The 23,193-nt window shown below is 46.3% G+C and overlaps 1 protein-coding gene across 1 annotated transcript in view; it reads right to left on the reverse strand.

Annotated features, from left to right (window-relative positions):
* Positions 1-23,193, reverse strand: part of LOC140204937 (SH3 and multiple ankyrin repeat domains protein 1-like) — a 209,392-nt gene that overhangs the window by 22,051 nt on the left and 164,148 nt on the right. The window contains exons 16-18 of the mRNA XM_072271919.1: positions 16,769-16,904; positions 11,806-11,886; positions 5,406-5,459 (exon numbers count right to left, since the gene is read on the reverse strand). Of these exons, the coding sequence (XP_072128020.1) occupies positions 5,406-5,459; positions 11,806-11,886; positions 16,769-16,904 (271 nt within the window). The remainder of the gene's footprint in view (positions 1-5,405; positions 5,460-11,805; positions 11,887-16,768; positions 16,905-23,193) is intronic.

Below are 23,193 nucleotides of genomic sequence, written 5' to 3' on the forward strand. Positions count from 1 at the left end.
ACTGAATCGTGGCTGAAAAAAGATTATAGTTGGGAGCTTAACATTGAAGGATACACATCTCTGTTGGTAAAAACAATGAAATCAAATCCTTAGAAAGAGATGATAGGATAGGAAGATGCAGAATCCTTGGGTAGAGTTAAGAAACTGCAAGGGTAAAAATATCCTGAAGGGAGTTATATGCAAGCCTTCGAAGAGTAGCCAGGACGTGGGATATAGATTACAACGGGAGATAGAAAAAGCATGTAAACAGGGCAATGTTACAATGGAAATGGGAGATTTCAATATGCAGGTAGATTATGAAAATCAGGTTGGTGTTGGATCCCAAAAAAGAGGAAATTTGTACAATGCCCGTGAGATGGCTTTTTAGAGCAGCTTGTGGTTGTGACCACTAGGGGAAAGGCAATCTGGATTGGGTATTGTATAATGACCAGATTTGATTAGGGAGCTTAAGGTTAAGGAACCCTTAAGGAAGCAGCAATCATAATATGATAGAGTTCACTCTGCAGTTTCAAAGGGAGAAGACAAAGTCAGATGCATCAGTATTACAATGCAGTAAAGGGAATTACAGAGGTATGAGAGACGAGCTGGACAAAGTTGATTGGAAGGGGACTCTAACAGAGATAAAGGGAGAATAGTAATGGCTGGAGTTTATGGGGGCAACTCAGAAAGCAAAGGATAGGTATATCCCAAAGATGAAGAAGTATTCTGAAGTGAAGATGAGCAAACATGACTGACAAGGGAAGTCAAAGACAGCATAAAACAAAAGGGAGGTCATATAATAGAGTAAATATTAGTGGGAAGTTAGAGGATTGTCAGGCTTTTAAGAACTAACTAACAATAGGAAGCTAAAAAAAATAAAGAGAGAAAAGATGAAATATGAAGATGAGCTAGCAATAATATAAATGAGGATACCAAAAGACTTTTCAGATATACAAAGTGTAAAAAGAGAGGCTAACATGCATATCGACTGCTGGAAAATGATGCTGGAGAGGTTGTAATGGGGGACAAAGAAATGGTAGATGAACTTAATAAGTATTTTGCATAAGTCTTCACTATGAAATACACTAACAGTATGCCAGAAATTCAAGAGTGTCGGTAGAAGTGAGTGTAGTTACTATGGAGAAGGTGCTTGGGAAGCTGAAAGGTCTGAAGGTAGGTAAGTCACCTGGACCAGATGGACTACACCCCAGGGTTCTAAAAAAGATAGCTAAAGTGATTGTAGAGGCATTAGTAATGATCTTCCAAGAATCACTAGATTCTGGCATGAGTCTAGAGCAGTGGTCCCCAATCTCCGTGCCGCAGACCAATACCGGGTCGCGAAGCATGCAGGGGTGCAGCGGTAGCCGGAGAACACCCAGCACATCTTTAAGAAAAAAGCTGAAATAAACAAGCTAATTAATTAGGTGCCACCCAGAAGCCAGTCTTCATTAGAGGAACTGAGGTGAAGAGGGTCAGTAACTTTAAATTCTTCAGCATTAAGGATCGACGTTTCTCTCTCTGAAAAGTGTCAGAGGATCTGTCCCGGGACCAGCACGTAACTGTCATTATAAAGAAAGCACGGCAGCGCCGATGCTTTATTAGAAGTTTGTGTAGATTCAACATGTCACCTTGAACCTGACAGCCCTGTCTTTTCAGCCTGTCTGGGCTGGTGTTTAAATTGACCAAACAATGGAACAGCTAAAGGCTCCAGCGCCCTGGAAAGAGGAGTGAACATTGCGTAGAGCAAGTGAAATCGACAATCGCCTCTGATCTGGGCCAACATTTACGTACCGGGCAGCGCCTAATTAATTAGCTTGCTTATTTCGGCTTTTTCTTAAAGATGTGCTGGGTGCGCTCCGGCTACCGCTGCACCCCTGCATGCTTCGCGGCCCGGTATCGGTCCGCGGCCCGAAGGTTGGGGACCACTGGTCTAGAGGACTAGAAAATTGTAAATGTCACTCTACTCTTTAAGAAAGGAGTGAGACATAAGAAAGGAAATTATAGGCCAGGTAGCCTGACCTCAGTGGTTGGGAAGATTCAGGATGAGGTTATGGGAGTACTTGGTGCATGATAAAATAAGCCGAAGTCAGCATGGTTTCTTTAATGGAAAATCTTGTCTGACAAATCTGTTGGAATTATTTAAGGAAATAACAGGCAGGATAGATAAAGGAGGATAAAGGAGTCCTTTGTTTACCTAGATTTTCAGAAGACTTTTGACAAAGTGCCACATGTGAGGCTGCTTAACAAGATGAGCTCATTATATTTACAGGAAAGACACTTGCATGGATATAAGATTGACTCTCTGGCCAGAGGCAAAGAGCCAGAATAAAAGGGGTCTATTTTGGTTGGAAGCCAGTGTCTACTGGTGTTTACAGGGGTTGGTGCTGGAACGCTTCTTTTCATGTTATATGTTAATGATTTGGATGACAGAATTGATGGCTTTATGGCTGAGTTTGCAGACGATATGAAGACAGGTGGAAGGGTAGGTAATGTTGAGGAAGCAAGGAGCCTGAAGAAGGACTTGGACAGGTTGGGAGAATGGCAAAGAAATGGCATATGGAATATAGTGTAGAGAAGTGTATGCTCATGCACTTCAGTAGAAGAAATAAAGGTGTAGACAATTTTCTAAACAGTGAGAAAATTAAAAAATCAGAGGTGCAAAGGGATTTGGGAGTCTTTGGACAAGGTTAACTTGCAATTGAGTCAGTGGTAAGGAAGATAAATGCAATGTTAGCATTCATTTCCAGAGACTAGAATTTAAGAGCAAGGACATAATGCTGAGGCTTTATAAAGCATTGGTCAGACAGCACTTAAGAGTACTGAGAGCAGTTTTGGGCCCCTTATCTAATAAAAGATGTGCTGGCATTGGACAGGATTCAGAGGAAGTTCACAAGAATGATTCCAGGAATGAAAAGGTTAAATGAGGAGTGTTTGACAGCTAAGGGGCTGAATTCACTGGGGTTCAGAAGAATGAGGGAGGATTGAAACCAATCGAATATTGGAAGGCCTAGAAAGAATGGATGTAAAATGGATGTAGAGGATTGTTGAAGATTGCAGAGAGACATTGATAGGATGCAGAAGTGGGCTGAGAAGTGGCAGATGGAGTTCAACCCGGAGAAGTGTGAGGTGGTACACTTTGGAAGGACAAACTCCAAGGCAGAGAACAAAGTAAATGGTAGGATACTTGGTAGTGTGAAGGAGCAGAGGGATCTGGGGGTATATGTCCACAGATCCCTGAAAGTTGCCTCACAGGTAGATAGGGTAGTTAAGAAAGCTTATGGGGTGTTAGCTTTTGTAAATCGAGGGACAGAGTTTAAGAGTCACGATGTAATGATACAGCTCTATAAAACTCTGGTTAGGCCACACTTGGACTACTGTGTCCAGTTCTGGTCACCTCACTATAGGAAGGATGTGGAAGCATTGGAAAGAATACAGAGGAGATTTACCAAGATGCTGCCTGGTTTACAGAGTATGCATTATGATCAGAGATTAAGGGAGCTAGGGCTATACTCTTTGGAGAGAAGGAGGATGAGAGGAGACATGATAGAGGTATACAAGATATTAAGAGGAATAGATAGAGTGGATAGCCAGTGCCTCTTCCCCAGGGCACCACTGCTCAATACAAGAGGACATGGCTTTAAGGTAAGGGGTGGGAAGTTCAAGGGGGATATTAGAGGAAGGTTTTTTACTCAGAGAGTGGTTGGGTGTGTAGAATGCACTGGCTGAGTCAGTGGTGGAGGCAGATACACCAGTGAAGTTTAAGAGACTACTAGACAGGTATATGGAGGAATTTAAGGTGGGGGGTTATATGGGAGGAAGAGTTTGAGGGTCAGCACAACAATGTGGGCCAAAGGGCCTGTACTGTGCTGTACTATTCTATGTCTATGTCTATGACATTTCCTGTAGTGGGGCAATCTTAAGATCAGAGGACACAGCCTCAGAACATATGTACACCCCTTGAGAACAGAGACGAAGTTGAATTTCTTTAGCCAGAGGGTGGTGACTCTGTGGAATTCCTTGCCACAGACAGTTACAGAGGCCAAGTCATTGGGTACGTTTAAAGTGGAGATTGATAAGTTCTTGATTAGTAAGGGTATCAGAGGTTATGGAGAAGGCAGGAGAATGGGGTTGAGAGGGATAATACATCAGCCATGATGGAATGGCGGAGCAGACCCCGCGGGCCAGGGGGCCTAATTCTGCTCCTGTGTCTTACGGTCCCACCCACACTCACCCCCCCCTTTATTCTCCAACCACAGCCCCAGGAGTGGTGATGGGAGTTAAGGCTCCCCACAGTGATTAACCCAAACAAAGGTGATCATTGTAAAATGTGAAGTTCATCCAGATGGTGGGGAGAGACAGAGGTGCGATGTCCCATCATCATCCCTGAACTCTCTCTCTACTCTCCACTCACCTACCCTCCATCCTTTCCCTGCACTCCTCCCCACTAACCTTCACTCCATTCCTCCCTACCCTCCTCTCCCTCTGCACCTTCCTTTTCATCCCTCATTGACCTTCAGTATGTTCCTCCTCCACCCTCCTTTTCTTTATCCCTCTCAAATATTCCCTCTAACCTTCCTCACCATCCACTTCCCATTCTTCTGTCTGCTCCGCGCTCCCCCCGCCCCCCACCACCACCTTCTGGTCACTCGCTGCCTCACTTCCAATTATCTCTACCGGTGGCTGGTTTTAGGAGCTGCCCCAGGTCTTCAAATGCACAACAGGTGAAATATCGTGAGCAATGGCCCAGCCCAGCATTTCACATGGACTCGTTTGGTCTGGTGTGTTTGGAAACTGGACAGGGCGAGGGGAAGTTGGACTGGGGGATGGGGGTGATGGTGAGCCAGACAGGGGTGGTGGGGGGAGTCGGACAGAGGGTTATGAGGAAGTTGGAGGTTGAAGTGGGAGAGTTGGACGTTGGGGTAGGGGAGTTAGTGAGGGTGGAAGATTTGGACAGGAGGGTGGGGGATTTGAATGGGGGTGATGAGGGTAGTTGGTCTGGAGGCTGTGAGCATGGGATGGGGGCAGGGGAGTCGGATAAGGAGTGGGGGAGTTGGACAGGGGGTGGGAGAGTTAATGGGGTCAGGTTTGCGGATGGGGATGGGGAGATTTGGACAGGGGTTGGGGAAATTGGACGATGAGGTGGGGGAATTGGACGATGGGGTGGGGGAATTGGACAGTGGGGTGGGGAAATTGGACGATGGGGTGGGGGAATTGGACAGTGGGGTGAGGGAGTTGGACAGTGGGGTGAGGGAGTTGGACAGTGGGGTGAGGGAGTCGGATGGCGGGTTGGGGAGTTAGTGGGGTCAGGTTTGCGGACAGAGATGGGGGAGATTTGGCCAGGGGTTGGGGAAATTGGACGGCAGGGTGGGGGAGTTGGACAGTGGGTGGGGAGCTGGATGGCAGTGTGGTGGAGTTGAGCTATTTACTTAGTGCCATCTGGTAAACCTTCCTCTTCTCTGTCGCCTGTGAAGGTTCGTAATCTGAAAGACACAAACAGGTTAACAGGTTAGAGGTCACACGTGATTGACCCAGGCAATGTCTCCTCTCCGAGAGAGGGGTGGAGACCATAGAGGTGAAGTGGAGGGAGAAGTAGATTCGTAAAGGGGGAGGAAGAAGGGAGAGCTAGAGAGTGGTAGGGAAGGTGGAGGGAGAGGGGAAGGGAGAAAAGAGCAAGAGGTAGAAGGGGAGTGAGGGAACTAATCCATTGCAATGCTCCCCCAATTAACCCATTTTTGTCTTTCATTATCGGATCACCAATATGTATCTGTCGCAACAAACAATCTGCAGGCGAAGCTACTGAGATGTCAACAATTTCCATTCCTCCCCACCACACCACCCCCACAGATGCTGCTCGACCTGCTGAGTTCCAGCAGATTGCGTGATGCTCCAGACCCCAATGTCTGCTGTCTCTGGTGTCTTCAGGGAGGAAAAGAGTCCCTCGCCAACCTGCATTCCTTCGGCAGGCCAGTGAGGACCATCTTGAACACGACGACTCTGAGGATACTCCAGTGCCTCTTCCCAGCTCTCTCCGAGGGCAGTATGGATTGGGCAGGAGGTACAAAAGCCTGAAGTCTCACATCATCATGTTCAAGAACAGCTATTTCTCTTCAATCATTTGATTCTTGAAAATTACCAGTACAACTCTAATCAAGACCTCAGTCTCTGAGAACACTTTGCGCTACAATGAACTTTTTTGTTTTCTTTCTTACATAATTTATACCAAATTTTACAAAATAAGCACTATACAAAAAATGTATAATCTGATAAAAATTATGTTTTTTGTGCATCTGATGCTCTGTGCCTATGATTCGACTGCAAGTCAGCTTGTCATTGCATCTGTGCACACATGGACTTGTGCAGATGTCAATAAACTCCACTTTAACTTTGATTAATTTTGTGATTTTCCAAACACCGACCACCCGGATTTGAAGGCAGGAAACCTTGTCTTTGGAAGGCGTGTCGGAGTTCCTCAGCAGGGATGAGGGGAGACTGGGCGAGGTGAGAAGCTAACCATCACCCTACTGGTACTGGACCCTACGGCCTCCCCAGCGACAGACACAACCATTCTCTACACAGACACCACGAGGACGCAACATACCAATCCCACCGCCTCCCTTTACAGTCCCAGGATACAAGGGGAATATTCCTGGGAATCTGCGAGTATAGGGAGCAGAAAGCTGGGTTCATTCCCTGCCCCAGGATTCAGTCCATCTGTTCTGGAAATCCAGAGTAGGCGGGTCCTGAAGCGCCTCAGACCTCACCCCAGAACTCTCTGAGGGCACAGAAGACTGGGGAGCTGTTTCCAGGGTAGTGCTGATATGGATTTCTGTGTGGTTTAATAAGAGCAGCACAGCTAGCTGAACCGCTGCCTCGCAGTGCCAGAGAATGGGATTGATCCTGACCTCCCGTGCTATCTGTGTGGCGTTTGCGTGTTTCTCCATGTAGATTTCCTCCAGGTGCTCTGGTTTCCTCCCAAGAACATGCAGATCGGTGGGTTAACTGACCGCTGGAAATTGTCCCCCATTGTGTGGGTGAGGGGTATAATTTGGGGTGGGGGGGAGGGAGAGGGTCAATGAGAATATGGAGAGTATAAAATGGGATCAGTGTAAATGTGTGGTTGATGGATAGCACAGACTCGATGGGCCAAAGGGCCTGTTTCTCTCTATGATTCTAAGGGGCTCCATTAACATCAGGAAGTTTAGAACAACAAAAAAAGCCATTGGATGACTTCCTCACACCCAAACCTCTCACTCTTCCCCTTACAATCCCTTCCCAATTCCACACCCAATCAGCAGCTCCGAGACTTCCTGAATACGGCTGGCCTCGTTGCAAGGCATGAAGAGAGGGAACAGGAAAATTGGGATCTTGGATCATCTCCAGTTTGAGCCGCCCCCTTTTCAGTTGTCAGCTCGGAGACGTTTCCTGATGTTAATGAGGGAGGAATCAGGGACGATGAGTAAATGGAGATTGGAGATGCTCTGGACTGAGGGTTTGCTAAAAAGAAAAATGATGTCCATGTGACCTGTCTGTCACTCACCACTCTTCCTGTTCCACGGAGACGCTATGTGAGGAAAGAAAAAGCCATTTCAGTCCGTTTAGAAGATAAGTGACCCCATCCATCCCGGTCATTCCGTTTTCTCCCCCTCCCATCGGGTAGAAGATACAAAACCGTGAAGGCGCATACCACCAGACTCAAGAACAGCCGCTATCCCACTGTTAAAAGATTACTAAACAGGCCTTTTGTGCAATAATATGAACTTTTAACCTCACAATTTATCTTGCACCTTTGTGTCTGCCTGCACTGCTCGTCCCCTGTAACTGTAACACTTTATATTGTACTCTGTTATTGTTTTGCCTTGTACTACCTAAAGCACTGTTGTAATGAATTGTTCTGCATGGATGGTATGCAAGACAAGATTTTCACTGTATCTCGTTACACAGTGACAACTTACTAATTTAAGTGCGGATAATCACAGCACTCAGGCAAGTTTTGTCTGCAATTTTCATCTCTAAGAATAAGTTCTTCCACTTTTACAGAGCCATTGACCGTAAAACTATAAGACATAGGAGCAGAATCAGGCCACTTGGCCCATTGAGTCCACATTATCGTCCAGATATGACAAACAAGAATGGATCAAGCACCAGTCCCTGCAGCACACCACTAGTCACTGGCCTCCAGTCAGAGAGGCAATCATCTACTACCGCTCTCTGGCCTCTCCCATGAAACTGTTGTTGAATCCAAATTACTATCTCATCTTGAATGTCAAGCGACTGAACTTTCTTGACCAGTCTCCCATGCAGGACCTTGTCAAAGGCCTTGCTAAGGTCCATGTAGACAACATCTACTGACTTCATCAATTTTCCTGGTAACATCCTCTAAAAACTCTATAAGATTGTTTAGACATGACCTACCGCACACAAAGCCATGTTGACTATCCCTAACCATGCCCTGTCTATCCAAGTATTTATACATCCTGTCCCTTAGAATATCTTTAAGAAATGTATCCACTACTGATGTTAGGCTCACCGGCCTATAATTTTCCAGCTTACCCTTAGAACCTTTCTTGAACAACAGAAACAAGATTTGCCATCCTCCAGTCCTCTGGTACCTTATCCATGTTTCAGGATGTTTTAAAAACCTCTACTAGGAATGCTGCAATTTCTGCCCTAGCCTTCTGAGGGGATACCTTGCCTTCCTTTAGCCCTCCTGATTTACCTTTTAAGTGCTCTCTTGCATTTCTTACACTCCTCAAATACCTCAATTGTTCCTTGTTGCGTATAGGTAATATCTGCCTCCTTCTTCTTCCAGGGCCTCAACATCCCCCAAAAACCAAGGTTCCTTAAACCTGTTAATCTTGCTTTTCATTCTGACAGGAACATACAAACTCTGTACTCACAATACTTAACTTTTGAAGACGTCCCACTTACTAAGCCAGAAAGAAACCTAACCCATTTGACATTTGCCAGATCCTTTCTGATGCTATCACAATTGTCCTTTAGATTCTCAGCCCATGAACCTGTTTTCTCCAAGGTTATATTGACACTAATGGAATTATGATCACTAGATCTAAAGTGTTCCCTTTCACACACTTCTGTCACCTCCCCTGTCTCATTCACTAATAGGAGATCCAGAATCACGCTCTCTCTAGTTAGGATCTCTATATATTGAATTGAAACTTTCCTGAATGCATTTGACAACTCCATCCCATTTAGTCCTTATAGAGTAGGGAGCCCCAGCCAATATGTGGAAAGTTAAAATCACCTACAATTACTACTTTGTTTTTTTGTAACCTTACCTTGTTAGATAGATAGATAGTTAGGAAGATAGAGATAGAGAGAAAGAGAGAGGGAGAAAGGGATAGGGAGAGTGTAAGTACGGTTGGAGAGAAAGAGAGATAGGTATAGAGATGCACACAAAGAGATACAGACAGAAAGAGGGAGTACAAAGAGATGGCAGGAGAGAGGAGCAGGGAAGGAGTGAGGGAGAAAAAAGGTATATGCAAATTGAGAGAGGGAGTGGGATGGAGACAATGGGAAAGAGAATGGTGAGAGTGGGGGTGAGGGCAAAGGAGAGGAGGACAAGGGTGAGAGGGGAGAAAGTGAGGGGGAGGGGAGGGAAAATGTGAAGGTGAGGGTGGAGAGAAAAAGGAAGACCTCAATTTAATCTCTCTTTCAAAAGAGGTCACCTCAGATAATGCATCAATACAGTCCGTCGCTGGAACATCAGCAGGAACATGGATAACCCTCGAGTGTTCTCAGGAGATTTGAACCCAGAGCCATCCAACCCCAGAGTAAGAGCACACATAAGCGAACTGCCACTGGCTATTTTGGAACTTAGTCCCACCACAAAAGAAAGCTATAAATTGCAGTGGCCACTAAACTGGTTTAACGAGAGGGAGGGGAAAAAAAGTAACTCATTAATCTCCAACCTTCCTTTATGACATTTTCTCTCTCAGCCCATCCAAGACCACCAGATGTGTTGGACCCATTGAGAACTACTTTTCCAGAAATCTTTACACCTCCCATCTCCACTGATGCTGCCTGGCCTGCTGAGTGTTTCAAGGACACATCAGGGCTTGAGATGGCAACTGCACTGCCCATGACCACAGGCAACTGAAGAGGGTTGTGGACACAGCTCAGCACATCACAGAAACCAGCATCCCCTCCATGGACTCACTCTACACTTCTCGATGCCAACATAATCAAGGACCCTACCCATCAAGAGATACTCTCTTCTCCCCACCTTGTTCTGAAAGCTATCAAACCCATTTCATATGTTAACCCTTTCTCTCCCGATATCATTCTTGTGAACCTCTTCGGGACCCTCTCCAATGCCAGCACATCCTTTCTTAGAGGCCCTAAACTGCTCAAAATACCCCAAGTGTGGTTTGACCAATGCCTTAAAAAGCCTCAGCATTACATCCTTGCTTTTACACATTAGTCCTCTCTAAATGAATGCTAACATTGCATTTGCCTTCCTTACCACTGCCGGTTATTCTTTTGGGAACTCTGCACGAGAACTCCTAAGTCCCTTTGCACCTCTGATTTCTGAATTTGCTCCCCATTTAGAAAATGGTCTACACCCTTATTCCTTCTGTCAAAACGTATGACCATACACTTCCCTGCACTGTATTCCATCTGTCACTTCTTGCCCATTTTCCTAATCTGTCCAAGTCCTTCTGCAGTCTCTGCTCCCTCAACACTTCTTGCCCCTCCACTTATCATCCACAAACTTGGCCAGAAGGCCATCAATTCCGTCATCCAAATCAGTAACATACAACACACAAAGGAGTGGTCCCAACACAGACCCCTGTACAACACTACTCGTCCCCGGGAGACAACCAGGATAGGCTCCCTTTATTCCCACTCTTTGTCTCCTGCCAAAGAGTGCTAATCCATTCTAATACCTTTCCTGTGGCAGCATGGGCTCCCACCGTATTCAGCAGCCTCACATGTGGCAGCTTGTCAAACTCCACGGGATGAGCAGTGACAGATTCGGATCGATTTATTTATTTCTCTTTCTCTCTCTCTCTCTCTCTCACACACATATATATATATATATCCAATATACAGTGAAATATGTAAGTTATATTAATAACCAGCATTAGGAGCACCCACAGGGTCGCCACACACTCTGGCACCGAAAATAGCATGCCTACAATGCTCAGCAGGACACAACAAGCAGCAACAACAGCAAAACAAGGTTGTTTCAACACACACAAACACACACTCTCTCTCTCTCTCTCCCCCCCGCACCCCCGCACGCCCCCCAACTCCAGGGCAAGTCTCCAGGCTTTGGCCATTGTGTATCAACTTCTGGACTTTCAGTTGACCTCGAATTGACTTTGATATGGATTAACCAATGATGGAAGCCCAAGTTCCAGGGCTCATGGACTGCCTGGCCTTGGTGCCTCCTGCTCGCATGGACATCCAATCCCAGGACCCACTGACCTGGAACAGCCCGACATCCCTGGATGCCCTTCATCACCTGTCCACGTCCTGGCCTTCGAGCGTGGCACAAAAGCCTGGACTCCAGATCATGCATCCAGATAATAATCTGATGCCTGTACGATCCCTTCTTCTACATGAGCTACTATATTTCCATCAGCTACCAATGATACCCTGACACTATTTACCAAAGACACATCCACACCAGTAATCTAACTCTCCACCCGAGTATCGCCACCGATATTTACCCCGCCGCACATTATGAGATCTTGCTCTGTTATTTAGCTTTCATATAGACGGTTCTATACCGGGCTGACTCTCGTCCAGACGTCAAAGTGTACATCAAGCAACCAATCGTATTTCTCATAAAGGGCTTACCCAGGTCCTCGAGTTCTGAGGTCATAGACTTTGAGCGCAGGGCGATCGTGGGAGGAGTCAGCCGTTTGTTCTGCGACGTGACTGGGGAGACAAGTAATTTTGCATCAAAATTCAGTGAAAGCAGAGTCAACAGTTGGAGCAAACAATAGGGGAATATTGTAACAAAGACCCTATTCCTCTCTGAGACACTCCTTGCATTCTCAAGGAATCAAATCATCTCCAGAACAAAACTACAAACAGAAAATATATTCTGGTGGGCAGAGGGGGCGGTGTTGGGTTGAGAACCTGAAGGATTCCTGTATAGTGCTGGAAAAGAGTTGGATTTTTTTGTTTATTAGTCACAGATGTAAATGACAGTGGATTCTGACACGTCATTGAGTGGGGTAATGAGGAATGTCAGCAGTTGCCTGATTGGCTTAAGGAAGACAGGCATTGCCAAGATGGGCAACCAATGATAGGGAATGTGGGAGGTCATGTGATGAACATCCAGGAGTAACATCCAGAAGTTGTGATACATGTTGGGACCAACGACATAGGCAGGAAGAAGGATGAGGTCCTGAAGTGTGAGTTTTGGAAACTAGGCAGAAGGCTGAAGAACAGGACCTCAAGGGTGGCGTTCTCAGGATTGCTGCCAGTGCTATGTGACAGTGATTGTAAGAATTGGAAGAGATGGCAGTTGTATGCGTGGCTGAGGAGTTGGTGCAGGAAGAAGGGTTTTAGATTTTTGGATCATTGGGATCTCTTCTGGGGAAGGTGGGACCTGTACAGATTGGATGGGTTGCACCTGAACTCGAGGGGGAGCAATATCCTTGCAGGTAGGTTCGCTGGCATGGTTCGGGAGGGTTTAAACTAATTTGCAAGGGGGATGGGACCCAGAGCGATAAAGCAGTGAAAGAAGTGCATGGAGTAAAGCCAGATATAGAGAGGCTTTGAGGAAAGAGAAGCATAATAAACGGTGTAAAGACAGTAAGGTAGAAGGGCTGAAATTTGTGTACCTCAATGCAAGAAGCATCAGGAACAAAGGTGATGAACTGAGAGCTTGGATACATACATGGAATTATGATGTAGTGGCCATTACAGAGACTTGGCTGGCACCAGGGCAGGAATGGATTCTCAATATTCCTGGATTTCAGTGCTTTAAAAGGGATAGAGAGGGTGGAAAAAGGGGAGGAGGGATGGCATTACTGGTCAGGGATACTATTACAGCTACAGAAAGGGTGGGTAATGTAGCAGGATCCTCTTTTGAGTCAGTATGGGTGGAGTCAGGAACAGGAAGGGAGCAGTTACTCTACTGGGGGTATTCTATAGACCCCCTAGTAGCAGCAGAGATACAGAGGAGCAGATTGGGAGGCAGATTTTGGAAAGGTGCAAAAATAACAGGGTTGTTATCATGGGTGACTTTAACTTCCCTAATATTGATTGGCACCTGATTAGTTCCAAGGGTTTAGATGGGGCAGAGTTTATTAAGTGTGTCCAGGATGGATTCCTGTCGCAGTATGTGGACAGGCCGACTAGGGGGAATGCCATACTAGATCTAGTACTAGGTAATGAACCGGGTCAGGTCACAGATCTCTCAGTGGGTGTGCATCTGGGGGACAGTGACCATTGCTCCCTGGCCTTTAGCATTATCAAGGAAAAGGATAGAATCAGAGAGGACAGGAAATTTTTTAATTGGGGAAGGGCAAATTATGAGGCTATAAGGCTAGAACTTGCGGGTGTGAATTGGGATGATGTTTTTGCAGGGAAATGTACTATGGACATGTGGTTGATGTTTAGAGATCTCTTGCAGGATAATTAGGGATAAATTTGTCCCGGTGAGGAAGATAAAGAATGGTAGGGTGAAGGAACCATGGGTGACAAGTGAGGTGGAAAATCTAGTCAGGTGGAAGAAGGCAGCATATATGAGGTTTAGGAAGCAAGGATCAGATGGGTCTATTGAGGAATATAGGGAAGCAAGAGAGGAGCTGAAGAAGGGGCTGAGAAGAACAAGGAGGGAGCATGAGAAGGCCTTGGCGAGTAGGCTAAAGGAAAACCCCAAGGCATTCTTCAATTATGTGAAGAAAAAAAGGATGACAGGAGTGAAGGTAGGACTGATTAGAGATAAAGATAGGAAGATGTGCCTGGAGGCTGTGGAAGTGAGCGTGGTCCTCAATGAATACTTCTCTTCGGTATTCACCAATAAGAGGGAACTTGATGTTGGTGAGGACAATATGAGTGAGGTTGATGTTCTGGAGCATGTTGATATTAAGGGAGAGGAGGTGTTGGAGTTGTTAAAATACATTAGGATCGATAAGTCCTCGGGGCCAGACGGAATATTCCCCAGGCTGCTCCACGAGGCGAGGGAAGAGATTGCTGAGCCTCTGGCTAGGGTCTTTATGTCCTCGTTGTCCACAGGAATGGTACCGGAGGATTGGAGGGAGGTGAATGTTGTCCCTTGTTCAAAAAAGGTAGTAGGGATAGTCCAGGTAATTATAGACCAGTGAGCCTTACGTCTGTGGTGGGAAAGCTGTTGGAAAAGATTCTTAGAGATAGGATCTCTGGGCATTTAGAAAATCATGGTCTGATCAGGGACAGTCAGCATGGCTTTGTGAAGGGCAGATCGTGTCTAACAACCCTGATAGAGTTCTTTGAGGAGGTGACCAGGCATATAGATGATGGTAGTGCAGTGGATGTGATCTATATGGATTTTAATAAGGCATCTGACAAGGTTCCACATGGTAGGTTCCACATGGTGGTCAGAAGGCATGGGATCCAGGGAAGTTTGGCCAGGTGGATTCAGAATTGGTTTGCCTGCAGAAGGCACAGGGTCATGGTGGAGGGAATACATTCAGATTGGAGGATTGTGACCAGTGGTGTCCCACAAGGATCTGTTCTGGGACCTCTACTTTTCATGATTTTTATTAACGACCTGGATGTTGGGGTAGAAGGGTGGGTTGGCAAGTTTGCAAACGACATAGAGGTTGGTGGTGTTGTAGATAGTGTAGAGGATTGTCAAAGATTGCAGAGAGACATTGATAGGATGCAGAAGTGGGCTGAGAAGTGGCAGTTGGAGTTCAACCCGGAGAAGTGTGAGGTGGTAGACTTTGGAAGGACAAACTCCAAGGCAGAGTACAAAGTAAATGGCAGGATACTTGGTAGTGTGGAGGAGCAGAGGGATCTGGGGGTACATGTCCACAGATCCCTGAAAGTTGCCTCACAGGTGGGTAGGGTAGTTAAGAAAGCTTATGGAGTGTTAGCTTTCATAAGTCGAGGGATAGAGCTTAAGAGTCGCAATGCAATGATGCAGCTCTATAAAACTCTGGTTAGGCCACACTTGGAGTATTGTGTCCAGTTCTGGTCGCCTCACTATAGGAAGGACGTGGAAGCACTGGAAAGGGTACAGAGGAGATTTACCAGGATGCTGCCTGGTTTAGAGAGTATGCATTATGATCAGAGATTAAGGGAGCTAGGGCTTTACTCTTTGGAGAGAAGGAGGATGAGAGGAGACATGATAGAGGTGTACAAGATAATAAGAGGAATAAATCGAGTGGATAGCCAGCGCCTTTTCCCCAGGGCACCACTGCTCAATGCAAGAGGACATGGCTTTAAGGTAAGGGGTGGGAAGTTCAAAGGGGATATTAGAGGAAGGTTTTTTACTCAGAGAGTGGTTGGGTGTGTAGAATGCACTGCCTGAGTCAGTGGTGGAGGCAGATACACTAGTGAAGTTTAAGAGACTACTAGGAATTTAAGGTGGGGTCTTATATGGGAGGCAGGGTTTGAGGGTCGGCACATTATTGTGGGCCGAAGGGCCTGTACTGTGCTGTACTATTCTATGTTCTATGTTCTATGTAACTCCATCTAGGGATGAGCAAGGAGGGAAGTTTATCGACTCCTCTGATAGAATGCAGAGCCGGGCTGAGAAGTGGCAGAAGGAGTTCAATCAGGAAAATTGTGAAATGATATGCTTTGGAAGGGTGAATTTGAAGGCAGAGTACAGGGTTAATGGCAGCATTTTTAGCAGCGTGGAGGAAAAGGGGAGCCCACAGATCCCTCAAAGTTGCTGCACAAGTTAATAGCGTAGCAAGGAAGGCATATGGTGTGTTGACTTTCATGAGTCATAGGGATCAGTTTAAGAGCCATGAGGTAATGTTGCATCTCTATAAAACTTTGGTTAGAACACACATGGAATTTGGTGTTCCATTCTAGTCACCTCATTATGGGAAGGATGTGCAACCTTTAGAGGGGGTGTGGAGGAGATTTACCAGGATGTTGCCTCAATTAGAGAGCATATCTTATGAGGAAAGGTTGAGTGAGCTAGGGCCTTTCTCTTTGGAGCCAAGGAGGTTGAGAAGTGACTTGATAGAGGTGTGCAAGATGTGAAGAGGCACAGAAAGAGTGGACAGCCAGAGATTTTTTCCAAAGGTAGAAATGTCTATTGCAAGAGGGCATAATTTTAAGTTAATTAGGGAAAAGTATGGGGGTGGGGTGTGGTGAATGTCAGTGGTAGTTTTTTTTACATTGAGATTGGTGGGTGATGGTAGAGGCAGATATATTAGAGACATTTAGATACTTAGATAGGCATATGGACGAAAAAAAAATGAAGGGCTATGTAGGAGGGAAGGGTTGGATTGATTTTGGAGTAGGTTAAATGGTCAGTATAATATTGTGGGCCGAAGGGCCTGTATTGTGCTGTAATTTCTATGTTCTATATTTATAATGCAACCATGTCAAAGATCCATTGCACCCTTGCGCCCTCACACCCCCAACGGAAGCAAGGTTGAAACTCTGATCAATTCCCTCAGTTTCCCTGGATAGTGAAGGGAAGGGAGCCTCAGCGCCTGCACATCAGGCAGCGGTGCAGGAGATCCCAGTGACCCACACACTCTTGGAACTGTGCCCACGATGGGCAAGGATTTGGTAAGATGGGAGTGCAGTGGGTGATAGAGCAGGCGAGCTGCAACCCCTCTCCCCCTAATGTTCCTACCTTTCTTCCGGGAGGCCTCCTCCATGTCGGGGTTGCGGGTTACCATGACTACTTTGAGCATGAGGTTGTTGCCTCCCTGCCGGATCATGTTGACCACCTGACGGTGCCCCACCTTCACAACGTTCTGTCCGTTCACCTGTAAGAACCAACCGGAAGCACAGTGGGCAGACGTCAAGGTTCAAGATTCATGATTGTTCAATGTCACCTCCAGTACACAAGTGTAAAGAGAGAAAGAGTTGTACTCCAGATCTGATCCAGCACAAAAAACATAATAAGATAAAAACACAGTAAATATAACTAAGTAAGATAACATATACAGTACATAGATTGATTGTATGTCCACAAAATGATGCCAGGTACAGGAGAATCTGCACATAAGGTGACTCTGACAGGAAATGATAAAGTAGAGGGGGTGGAGGTGTTGATCAGCCTTACTGCTTGGGGAAAGTGACCGTTTTTGAGTCTTGTGGTCTTGGTGTGGATGCTACATAGACTCTTCCCTGATGGGAGTGGGACAAACAGAAACAAAAAGTACCCCTCCCCACCCCTTCACTCACATCACGTGCAACCACTGGCAGGAAGACCACCTTGGTAGGGGTCGCCCCTATCCACACCCATGGTGGAACCTCTTGCCAGCTGTACTGTTACATGCCTCAAGGAGATCTTGTGACTTTCTTGTGAGAATGATGTAATGGTCTTTTGGAGGTCACCTGATGTAATTTTCCTGCCGATGTGAGGTCAGGTGATGACATGTTCACCACGGGTATCAAAGGGAAGACCCCTGGTGACGCAGTTAGTATTTGCAGTATGACACAGTTTTGATTTTAAACGGGGTTTTATGTTCTAATGTAAGGTACAGAAGTCTGGACCGGCAGTTTGACAATCGCTGCCAGGTTTGTTAATGTATCTTTTCAGTAACATTGGAGAGTGAAGACGGGACCCTGAAGGAGACGTTCGACGGGTTTGGAAGGGATCGACCATTATTGAATTCATTCAAGAAAGGGTGATCTGCATGAGATAGTCTCTGCTAAAAAGTGGCAGAAAGGCTGTGCAGGATCTATTCTACGGAGGAAGGTCAGTGCCTTTAAAACTGTTTTATTCTCGTCGTCGTGAATCCTGTGGACAAGGCAGGATCCGGCTGGGAGTGGCAGTGACGTCATGTCTTCGAGGAATTTGTTACTTCATGAAAGTCTCTCCTAATTGACTGTATAAATCTCTTGGACTTTAAAATTTACCATTCGAAGAACTGTGTTTGAATTTATCGCTTTAAGAACTGGTTTCGCATTTATCGCTTTAAGAACTAGTACTGAGTTGCGGTTTAATGAATGGCCACATAGCCATTTACTTCCGGTTAGGGTTTTCGTTTTTTTTTTCATTGTTTATCAGGGTTTAATAAATGTTTGTTTGTTTATAAATCCTGACTCGATATATTCATTGTTGTCGATCACGTGACAGTACCCATTCAAGAGGGCACCAATTAACACTGGGAAGAACAATCAAAGGGACGTTCTGGTGAAGAGTTCAGTCAGGGCATTGAGTACTAGAGCTGGGATGTTCTAGTGCATCACACACAAAGCAAACCTTCAGGTCAGCAGAAAAGGTCATTGGCTGCAGTCTACCATCTCTGCGGGGCTTGCTCGGGTCCAGGACCAAGGAGCAGGCAGGAAAAATCATTGGGGGCACTATCCACCATGCAAAATGCCTTTACCAAAAGCTCCCTCTGGAAAACACTATAGGGCTATTAAAACAAAATCTTCACACCATCTTAAAAGTTCTTCCCCTTGGCAGTTAATCTGATCAGCCACTCTAGTTGCCCCCACCCATTTAACCCCATCACTGCACTGTAAACACTGTAAACCACTCTTTAATAATAATGTTTACATTGTAGATATATGCTTCTTTTACTTACTTAAGCACATTTTATTCCATATCCATACTTCTAACATTAAGTAATTCTTTATAATTGTTGAATGTTATTTCTTGTTGCATGTCATGCACTGACCAATACACTACAATAAGCAGTTGACCTATCAGACTGAGATCCTTCATGAGTCCTGATATAGGGTCTCAGCCCATAACATTGACCATTTATTCCCCTCCAAAGATGTTGCCTGATTTTCTGAGATCCTCTTGCTGGTGAGGAACATCTTGTTGTTTTGATCACCCAGGTATAGGAAAAATGTCATTAAGCTGGAAAGAGTGCATTGGAGATTTATAAAGAAGTTGCCAGGTCTTGAGAATTATAGAGAGGGGTAGAGCAAGCTTGGGCTTTATTCCTTGGAAGGTAGAGTGAGGTGGGATTGCTCTGCTATGGAGAGGGGAGACTGCTTTTTGATCGATGGTAGGATGGTTCTGCTACAGAGGGGAGACTGCTTTTTGATCGAAGGTAGGATCGCTCTGCAGAGAGGGGAGACTGCTTTTTGATCGAAGGTAGGATCGCTCTGCAGAGAAGGGAGACTGCTTTTTGATCGAAGGTAGGATGGTTCTGCTACAGAGGGGAGACTGCTTTTTGATCGAAGGTAGGATGGTTCTGCTACAGAGGGGAGACTGCTTTTTGATCGAAGGTAGGATCGCTCTGCAGAGAGGGGAGAGGGTGCCGCTGTGCCCGGAGAATGTTATCCAGGCCTTCTGCATTTTGGATGTGGATTTGGACTACAGGATTATAGTTTTTTATATTCTGTGCTTTGTCCGATCTCTCTTGTTTAGTTTGTATGCGGGGGACTGGGATTTGGGACTCGATGTGCCTGTTCCGTTTTTTGTTCATATTTTGCATGGAGAGGAGGGATCTGGGGGATGACAATCATGTTGCCGTTCTCTTCTTTTCTTGCAACACACATCAAAGTTGCTGGTGAACACAGCAGGCCAGGCAGCATCTGTAGGAAGAGGTGCAGTCGACGTTTCAGGCCGAGACCCTTCGTCAGGACTAACTGAAGGAAGAGTGAGTAAGGGATTTGAATGTTGGAGGGGGAGGGGGAGATCCAAAATGATAGGAGAAGACAGGAGGGGGAGGGATGGAGCCAAGAGCTGGACAGATGATTGGCAGAGGGGATACGAGAGGATCATGGGACAGGAGGTCTGGGAAGAAAGACAAGGGGGGGGGAACCCAGAGGATGGGCAAGGGGTATATTCAGAGGGACAGAGGAGAGTGAGAGAAAGAATGTGTGTATAAAAATAAATAACAGATGGGGTACGAGGGGGAGGTGGGGCATTAGCGGAAGTTAGAGAAGTCGATGTTCATGCCATCAGGTTGGAGGCTACCCAGACGGAATATAAGGTGTTGTTCCTCCAACCTGAGTGTGGCTTCATCTTTACAGTAGAGGAGGCCGTGGATAGACATGTCAGAATGGGAATGGGATGTGGAATTAAAATGTGTGGCCACTGGGAGATCCTGCTTTCTCTGGCGGACAGAGCGTAGGTGTTCAGCAAAGCGGTCTCCCAGTCTGCGTCGGGTCTCGCCAATATATAAAAGGCCACATCGGGAGCACTGGACGCAGTATATCACCCCAGCCGACTCACAGGTGAAGTGTCCCCTCACCTGGAAGGACTGTTTGGGGCCCTGAATGGTGGTAAGGGAGGAAGTGTAAGGGCATGTGTAGCACTTGTTCCGCTTACAAGGATAAGTGCCAGGAGGGAGATCAGTGGGGAGGGATGGGGGGGACGAATGGACAAGGGAGTCGCGTAGGGAGCGATCCCTGCGGAAAGCGGGGGGGGGGGAGGGTAAGATGTGCTTAGTTGTGGGATCCCGTTGGAGGTGGCGGAAGTTATGGAGAATATGTTGGACCCGGAGGCTGGTGGGGTGGTAGGTGAGGACCAGGGGAACCCTATTCCTGGTAGGGTGGCGGGAGGATGGAGTGAGAGCAGATGTACGTGAAATGGGGGAGATGCGTTTAAGAGCAGAGTTGATAGTGGAGGAAGGGAAGCCCCTTTCTTTAAAAAAGAAGGACATCTCCCTCGTTCTAGAATGAAAAGCCTCATCCTGAGAGCAGATGCGGCAGAGACGGAGGAATTGCGAGAAGGGAATGGTGTTTTTGCAAGAGACAGGGTGAGAAGAGGAATAGTCCAGATAGATGTGAGAGTCAGTAGGCTTATAGTAGACATCAGTGGATAAGCTGTCTCCAGAGACAGAGACAGAAAGATCTAGAAGGGGGAGGGAGGTGTCAGAAATGGACCAGGTAAACTTGAGGGCAGGGTGAAAGTTAGAGGCAAAGTTAATAAAGTCAACAAGCTCTGCATGCGTGCAGGAAGCAGCGCCAATGCAGTCATCGATGTAGCGAAGGAAAAGTTGGGGACAGATACCAGAATAGGCACGGAACATAGATTGTTCCACAAAGCCAACAAAAAGGCAGGCATAGCTAGGACCCATACGGGTGCCCATAGCTACACCTTTAGTTTGAAGGAAGTGGGAGGAGCCAAAGGAGAAATTATTAAGAGTAAGGACTAATTCCGCTAGACGGAGCAGAGTGGTGGTAGAGGGGAACTGATTAGGTCTGGAATCCAAAAAGAAGCGTAGAGCTTTGAGACCTTCCTGATGGGGGATGGAAGTATATAGGGACTGGACATCCAATCTTCTTTTCTTTCTTGTTTTCATGGCTCTCTGGAGAAGAAGAATTTCAGAGTTGTATACTTTGATAATAAATGAAATTTTGAACCTTTTAAAATCATGAGGGGCATGGATAGGGTGAATGTGTGAACTTTTTCACAGGTTTGGGAAATCAAGAACTGGAGGCCACAGGTTTAATGTGAGAGAGGAGAGAATTAATCGGAATCCGAGGGAGGTTTTCAGTATATAAAAGGAGCTGCCAGAGGCAGTAGTTGAGACAGGTACATAAACAACACTAAAAAGAAGTTTGGGCAAGAACGTGGATGAGAAGGTTTAGAGCAATATGAGCCAAATGGGACTCCTGGTCATCTGGACCAGTTGGGCCCAAGGGCATGTTTTCATGCTGTAGGAGTCGATGTTTTGGTTCTAGCTCCAACTTGAACCGTTTGACTTGGGAACCGAGAGACATAATCCACTTATTGACAGACAAAGTCTCCAATCGACCAGCTCCCCCGCCAATAGCTTGGCCTTGCGGACACATTGACCACCTCTGCTGTTAATTGATCTGCTTCTCCCTAACTGGGCGGATTCACTCACCAACTTGCCAAGTGCTAGCCAATTGACCGGTGTTCTCACACTCTTGCACTGTCCAGACAGGTCCTCCTAGTGGCAGGTGAAGGAAGGGGGCAGGGACTAGGTTTAAGAGAAACACTTCCACTTTCATTATGCAGTTTGCATAATATTATTACAATGCCAGCAACATGGGTACATTTCCCGCCACTGTCTGTAAGGAGTTAGTACCTTCTCCCCGTTAGCACATGTGTTTCCTCCGGGTGCTCCAGTTTCTTCCCACATTCAAAAGATGTATGGGTTAGTAGGTTAATTGGTCACATGCGTGTAATTGGGCGGTGCAGGCCTGTGGGCCAGAAGGGCCTGTTACCATGCTCTTTGTCTAAATAAAATAAAATCAGAAACAAGAACTATCGCATTTCCTCACTAATTTTTACTCTAACCTATTCTCCCATAGTGTCCCCAGATTCTTTGATTTACAAACTTGGGACTAATTACAGTAGCCAATTAAACTGCCAGCCCATACGTCACTACAATGTGGGAGGAAAACAGAGCATCCGGGGTGTGTAAGATGACAAGAGGCATAAAGCAAGTGGATAGCCAGACACTGCCAGTGAGAAAGGGCCAGAGCCATCAAAATGTTTCTCATATGCTAACCCTTTCATTGCCAGGATCATTCTCGTAAGTGTCCTCCAGACCTTCTCCAACGTCAACACATCCTTTCTTAGATAAGAGGCTCAAAACTGCTCACAATACACCACGTATGTTCTAGCCAATGCCTTATAAAGCCTCAGCCTTACATCCTTACAACCTGTCCCACTAATCACTTGCTGTGCCTGTTCATTAGCTTACCGCAGCCAGTGCATCTCTGTGAAAGGCATCAGTCTACAGCCATCTCCATTCAAAAATGACGCAGTTCTCCCACTCTGATGGGCTGTCGGTGGGCACCACGATTAACCTTCACGCAGCCAGTGTCACTGCTGACAGACAGATCACCTGTACTGTGGGAGCTCTCCAGTGAATGCAGTCCACCAGTCGTATCAGGTGAAGGTACTGCTCTCCTTCTACACTACAGCACAGAAACAGGCCCTTCAGCCCTTCAAGTCTGTGCCAGCCTGACCATCTGCCGAGTGCCATCAAGCCACACTTGGACCATAGCCCTCCGTACCCCTCCCTTCCATGTACTTATCCAAAGCGGAAGACTTTTCCACTTTGTCAACGTGGAGCGGAGAGTAAAGGCTAATTTACATTTGTGCATTCAGTTTGTACATCTGGTAGGAGCAAAGGATGTTGGGAATGGCGAGGGTGGAACGCC

The sequence above is a fragment of the Mobula birostris genome, chromosome 11 (genome assembly GCF_030028105.1).
Source record: "Mobula birostris isolate sMobBir1 chromosome 11, sMobBir1.hap1, whole genome shotgun sequence".
Lineage (NCBI taxonomy): Eukaryota > Metazoa > Chordata > Chondrichthyes > Myliobatiformes > Myliobatidae > Mobula > Mobula birostris.